Raw genomic sequence first — 6,196 nt, forward strand, 5'->3', positions numbered from 1 at the left:
TACAGTTTCTGTTGCAACTATTTAACTCTCCCATTGTGACATGAAAGCAGCCATTGACAATATGTAAATGAATGAGTGTGGCTATGTTCCAATAGAACTTTATTTCTGAACACTGAAATTTGAATTTTATAATTTTCCTGTGTCATGAAACATTCTTCTTTTGATTTTTCCCCACAACTGTTTAAAACTATAATAACCATTAGCTGGTGGGTTGTATGAAAACTTGTGGCAGGACAAATTTGGTCCATGGGCCATAGTTCGTTAACTCCTGCTTTATAGCAATAACATGCGATAAGTGCTATGTAAGGGAAAATCAGGGTGCTATAGGAACACAGCAGAGTCCCTGTTTATTAGAATGGAAGGACTGGGGATAGAGGGTTTGCAAGTACTTCCAAGATTAGTGCTTCACAAACTATAATGTGTATCTTGGGGATCTTGCTAAAAAATGCCCATTCTTGTTCTCTAGGTCTGAGGTGGGGCCTCAGATTCTACATTTCTTTCAAGCTCCCAGGTGATGCCAATGCTGCTGGTCCACGGACCACACTTGGAATGCCCAAATCATAGAGGAAATGATTAAGACCCTCTCCCCACTCCCCCTCTCAACCTGGCTAGCTCCAGGCCATCCTTAGGACTTCCTTAAATGTCCACTCTTAGGGAAGCCTGATCTTTCAGTCCAGGTTAGGTCCCTTTTTGTTGTAGCAAGTAGTTTTCCAACTTTAATGACGGAGCATTAACAGTTTTAAAAGAAAGGAAACTTTAATGAGTCTGATAGAACCTTTTTTCTTCCTTTTTTGAAGATTAACAGTGGGTCCTGAGGCAGTTATTTTAAGCCTAAATTTTTTTTGTAAAACTAAATAGATTCCAAATAGTTTTGAAGTGTCATTGTGAGAGCTTGGCATTTTTTTTATACAGCATTTAAAAAATCCATAGTTTTAGTGAGAATGGTCATTTATAAAGTTACAGATCTTGAGTTTAAGGAATAAATTCTCAGTCATTTATTTTTAGTAGTATATTCATGTTATTCTGGTCAGGGTAAGTAAGACATTTGCGTGAGCCGAATCAGTTTTGAAAGACAAGTGTATATGGATATAAGATCTTTCCAGTAAATCTTGCAACTATTTTCGTGCCTGCATATGTTAACATTTTTATAATTGGCTTCCAAATGACAAACACAGATGTCTGTAGTCTGAATTTTCAGCATGTTTTTGAATAAATGTTTTTGCAGTAACTTAAAGTGTATCATTTCATTATCAGATTAGCTAATTGAGTAGTTTTTGATTTTGATTTTTTTATTTCTGTTTTTTGCTTATCTGCTAGCTTGCCATTTTTCAGATTAAAAATAAAGATAGCTTACATGAGTATAAGAAGTTGGATTTATGATATCCTGTTCCCTCTGACATTTTTACAAAACCTTTTTTTTTTTTCATTTAAAAGTGTATGCTTTAATAGTTGGACACCAATATTCATTGCAGCACTATTGACAATAATGAAAAGGTAGCAACAACCCAAATCTCCATCAGCAGATGAATGGATAAACAAAATGTGGTACATACAAATAATAGCGTTTTATTCAACCATAAAGAGAAATGAAGTTTGATACATGCTACCACATGGACGAGCCTTGAAAACGTTACACTGAGTAAAATAAGTTAGACACAGATGAACACATATTTTATGATCCCACTAATATGAAATATCTAGAATAAGAAAATATAGAGACCAAAGTTTAGTAGTTACCAGGAGTTGGTGAGATAGGGAAAATGGAAGTTAGTGCTTAAGGGGCACTGAGTTTCTGTTACTACTTGCTGTCCCGTTGATTCCAACTAATGGCAACCCCATGTATGTCAGAGTAGAAATGTACTCCATAGAGTTTTATATGGCTTATTTTTCGAAAGTAGATCACCAGGCCTTTCTTCCAAAACAGAACTCTTGATAAAAAAGTATTATGAGTATTATTTTTGAGAATTTAAATGTTATTTTAACTTTGTTTGTTTGATAGAGGAAGGAGATCATGGTGAGAAGAACTATTTTGTGTTTTAATTCATTTAGTAAATAACTAGAAAATGCATTTAATTCTGAAAACATGGAACCTTCTTACAGAGCAGAATTAGATGTGCCTGTTGTATCATCTGAGTTCTCAGGTTCTGAGAAACAGTGCTTAAAACTATTTAGTGGTGACTCTTTTCTGTAAAAAATAAATTAGCCTTTTTCACTTAAGACATTTATTGAGCACTGTTCTAGGCTTTGAATATATAGCAGTGAACAGAAGACCTTACCTTCTGGTTAATTTTTCTGAAACAAACATTACTTCATATAATCAGCAATATGGTCCTAAAACAATGTTTTGATAATTTTATGGCCTTAGAAGTGATTCCTGGCAGCCTGATGGTGCAATTGGTTAAGCACTCAACTACTGGCCGAAAGGTTGGCAGTTCAAACCCACCCAGAGGTGCCTCAGAGACGGGCCTAGTGATCTGTTTCTTAAAGGCCACAGCATTGAAAACTCTGTGGAGCGGTGCTACTTTGCACACATGGGTTTGCTATGAGTCGGAATCAACTCAATGGCAGCTAACACCACCATCACCAACAGAAGTGATTCATTCTAAACACTATAATAGAACAACAATCCACTTTTCTCCCATTTCTACCTGTTACCTATTTCATTTGGGTTTGTTTAGTAATGGATACTGCTGTCCCACACAGTGTTTTTTTTTTTTAAAGTCAAACTTTTTATATTGCAAAATTTTGGTTTTTTCTTTATGTTTTTATATAAATGAATAAATACTAAATATATCCTCTGCTGTCTGAATGTTCTTTCTGCCTTAGACAAAATGGAATTTCAAGAAGTTTTTGAAATTGAGCATAAATATCAAGAATGTTATTATTAATAGTTTTCTTGACTTTGCATTATTCTCCCCAAGGGCTCATATCTGTCTGAATGATGTGCTTCGACTTTCAATTAAATTTACAGATAATATATTTAAGTGTTCCAGTTAGTTTATTTTTAAGAATGAATTTGGTATCCATCAAAGTAGTTTTAAATGCATTCCAACAGCTTAATAGTGTACAAGTAGAGGCAACTGGTCTTGCACCTGTTCCTTAAGCAAACATGAGGTGGAATAACTCGCTAGTTGCTAAATAACTGGGGATAAAATTTAAATGTGATGTGTTTTTATATATCCTATATAATATTTTTATATTTTGTAAGGTCACATGATTAGAAATTTCCTATTTATGAAATAGATATATCTTCATTGAGTAAACAGTACAAAACTGTATACTTTTTTCCGCTTGGTCTACTTCAGCAGACAAAATAAGTATAAAATATGCTGTATGTTATTCTGTAAATTCTGATATTTGTCACATATGTTGTAGTTAATAACATCAATGTCACTATTAACGGTATTGCTTTAATACTTTGTATAGTAAGAAATTTACTGGCTATCTTTGTAATTTGGCTAATAAATAGTTATAGTAATACTGGTAGTGTTACATCCCTTAATAAGACACAAAGGGGCTTATACTTGTTTTCTTTTGTTTCTTTCCTCAGAATGATTAAAGAATTCAAAATTAAATTTAGAGCATTGATGATTAATAGTTGTTTCATATAAAAATTAGGAAATTTGTTTTATAAAAAGGAAATTTCAAGTGCGCAAAAAAGAAAATCACCTGTAATCTCAAGTCCAAAGATACAGCAACATTACTATGGTTATATTCTTTCAGAATTTATCTATGCCTGTATGTAGAATGTTATTTAAATTCAAGCTAGATATAATTGCTGAAGGCTATGAGCCTGAGCCTGTCTTCTTTTTGTTAAAAAGAGATGCATGTAATTTTCCTTTCATAAAAGGTAGATTATTCTGTACTACTATTTTATGCGTACTGCTGTCTCCTGAACATCTTTATTGTTAATAATGGTTTGCATTATTATTTTCATTTGGATTTGTCATGGTTAACCCAGTCATGTCCAACATGTAATGCATACCTCTAATTTTAGGTGGTGATGAGATATTTTAAGGTGATATCCCGACCCAGTGTTAAATAACATTGGATAGTGTTGTAAAAACTTACTACCTTTTCAATTTTCTTTCAGTCCATCTGTTTTATGACAAGTTGAAAGTCTGTTTGATGCTAGTATATCCTTAATACCCCATGCTTACCTATTTCTCTCATAGCCATCAACTATAATATCTATTGAAAATTTTAATAACATCATTTTATTTTCATTATGTTTTTATCTTTTTTTTAAAAGAATCTCAAATGGTAATGATAATGAATTTAATTTACACCAGGGATAAAAAACTTTCTTTTAAAATAAATTTAAATAAGAAAAGTGCTCTGGTTAAAACATGTTATCATATTAAGTAAATGATAAGTATAGGTGGCACTAGGATATAGCAAAAATCCTCACGGTGATATGTAAATGATTAAGAGCTGGGAAGCATTATTGTTTGATATTTAAGTTATTTCTAAGATTTTCCCCATTATGAACAAGGCTGCAGCGAGCATTTATATAGTGAAATCTTTTTGCATGGGCTAATTACCTTTAGTGTAAATTAGTAGAAGTCACAGAAATTCCACAAAGCAAATGCATATATATATGTATTCTTGTAATCTCAAATCCAGAGATTACACTCTTACAAATAGTGAATGAGAGAGAGTGCTTGTTTTCTCGTATTCTACCCAACTCTGGCCTAGTTTTCTTTATGCATGGCATTTTCAGTTCTTACTTTTCAGTATTTGAATAACGTTCATTCAGGAATACCTAGTTTCTTTGCAATTTAATAGTTATTCTTTTATATTAAAGACCATTAACACTTGTCCTTTATTTTGTAGTCTTTTTTATTTAATGATAATTTGATCTTTTAAAGAGTTTGTCTCCAAAGCTGCTTTTTTCTTAGTGGTAATAAAGAAAAATTATCTTTGATGATAGTGGCAATTTCTTTTTTTCTCTAGCTTGCCCAGTTTCGACAAAGGAAAGCTCAATCTGATGGGCAGAATCCTTCCAAGAAACAGAAAAAAAAGAGGAAAACCTCAAGCAGTAAACAGGATGTGTCAGCCTATCATGCCATGAATATTGATCAATCACAGACCGATGAGATGTACATAAATAGTTCTCAGAGAGTAGGATCAGCTGTGACTCCTGAATCCACAGTAATGAGAACTTTACACAGTGGAGAAATAGTCAAGCGTGACCAGGTCTTCTCTGTTGAAGTAAGTATTCATTCAGATTTTTAAACATTATAGTTCTAGATGGAAAGTTGTAATGACAACACTTAGGCACCCTATGCAGTTTAATCATGATTTTTGTTTCCGTTTGAAAGTTTCAGTAAGATGATAATTAAACAATGATGCCTAAAATATTCAATAACCGCTGCTAGGGAGTTTTGTGAGCTTGATTCAGCAAACATTTATGGAGCAACTGTGGTATGCTGTGCACCAAGGATACAAAGATGAATATGACAGTCTCTGCTCTTCAGGAAAATCAGTCTAGTGGGGAAGGCAATTTAAAGATATTGAGTGTACTCTGATTAGAGCCAGGTTTAACAGCATACCTGGTTTCTGCTCACTAGATGCCAGTAGCACCTGTCTCCACCCCCGCCCCCAGTTGTGAAAACTCAAAATGTCCCCAAAACTAAAAAACAAACCTGTTGCGGTGAGTCAATTCAGACTCATAGCCACCCTAGATGTCTGCAGGTATTGCCAAATGTCCCCTGGGGCACAAAATCATCCCTAGTTTGAGAAGCACTGGTCTGATATAAAGGGGAATTTTTTTGTGGTTTTTTTGTTTTTGTTTTTTTTTGAAGAATCAGTATTTTTTATTTGATAATATGCATATATTGCTGTATTAAGCTTTCTTTCTACTTGCTTTATATTACAAACGAGATAATTTTATAATCATATATATATGTAAAAAACACCTAACTACATCTAACACCTGACAACAATATACATGTATAATTTTATATACATATAATTTTCTTTTATTAGTAAAGCACATTATAAAACCATGATTATTTCATTTTTCCATTAAAACTGAAGTACGTTTTTCTTTCTTTATTTTTATTGTACTTTAGATGAAGGTTTACAGAACAAATAGTTTCTCATTAAACAATTAGTACACATACTGTTTTATGACATTGGTTAACAACCCCACAACATGTCAACACTCTCCCTTCTTGACCTTGGGTTCCCT

At 33.1% G+C, this 6,196-nt stretch overlaps 1 protein-coding gene across 5 annotated transcripts in view; it reads left to right on the top strand.

The window, feature by feature from the left end:
- AKAP9 (A-kinase anchoring protein 9) overlaps positions 1-6,196 on the top strand; it is a 136,916-nt gene that overhangs the window by 17,681 nt on the left and 113,039 nt on the right. For all 5 annotated transcript variants that reach the window (XM_023724639.1, XM_023724643.1, XM_023724641.1 and 2 more), the window contains exon 2: positions 4,957-5,214. In XM_023724639.1, coding sequence (XP_023580407.1) covers positions 4,957-5,214 — 258 coding nt within the window. The remainder of the gene's footprint in view (positions 1-4,956; positions 5,215-6,196) is intronic.

Source organism: Trichechus manatus, unplaced genomic scaffold (assembly GCF_000243295.1).
Source record: "Trichechus manatus latirostris isolate Lorelei unplaced genomic scaffold, TriManLat1.0 scaffold00253, whole genome shotgun sequence".
NCBI classification, from domain to species: domain Eukaryota; kingdom Metazoa; phylum Chordata; class Mammalia; order Sirenia; family Trichechidae; genus Trichechus; species Trichechus manatus.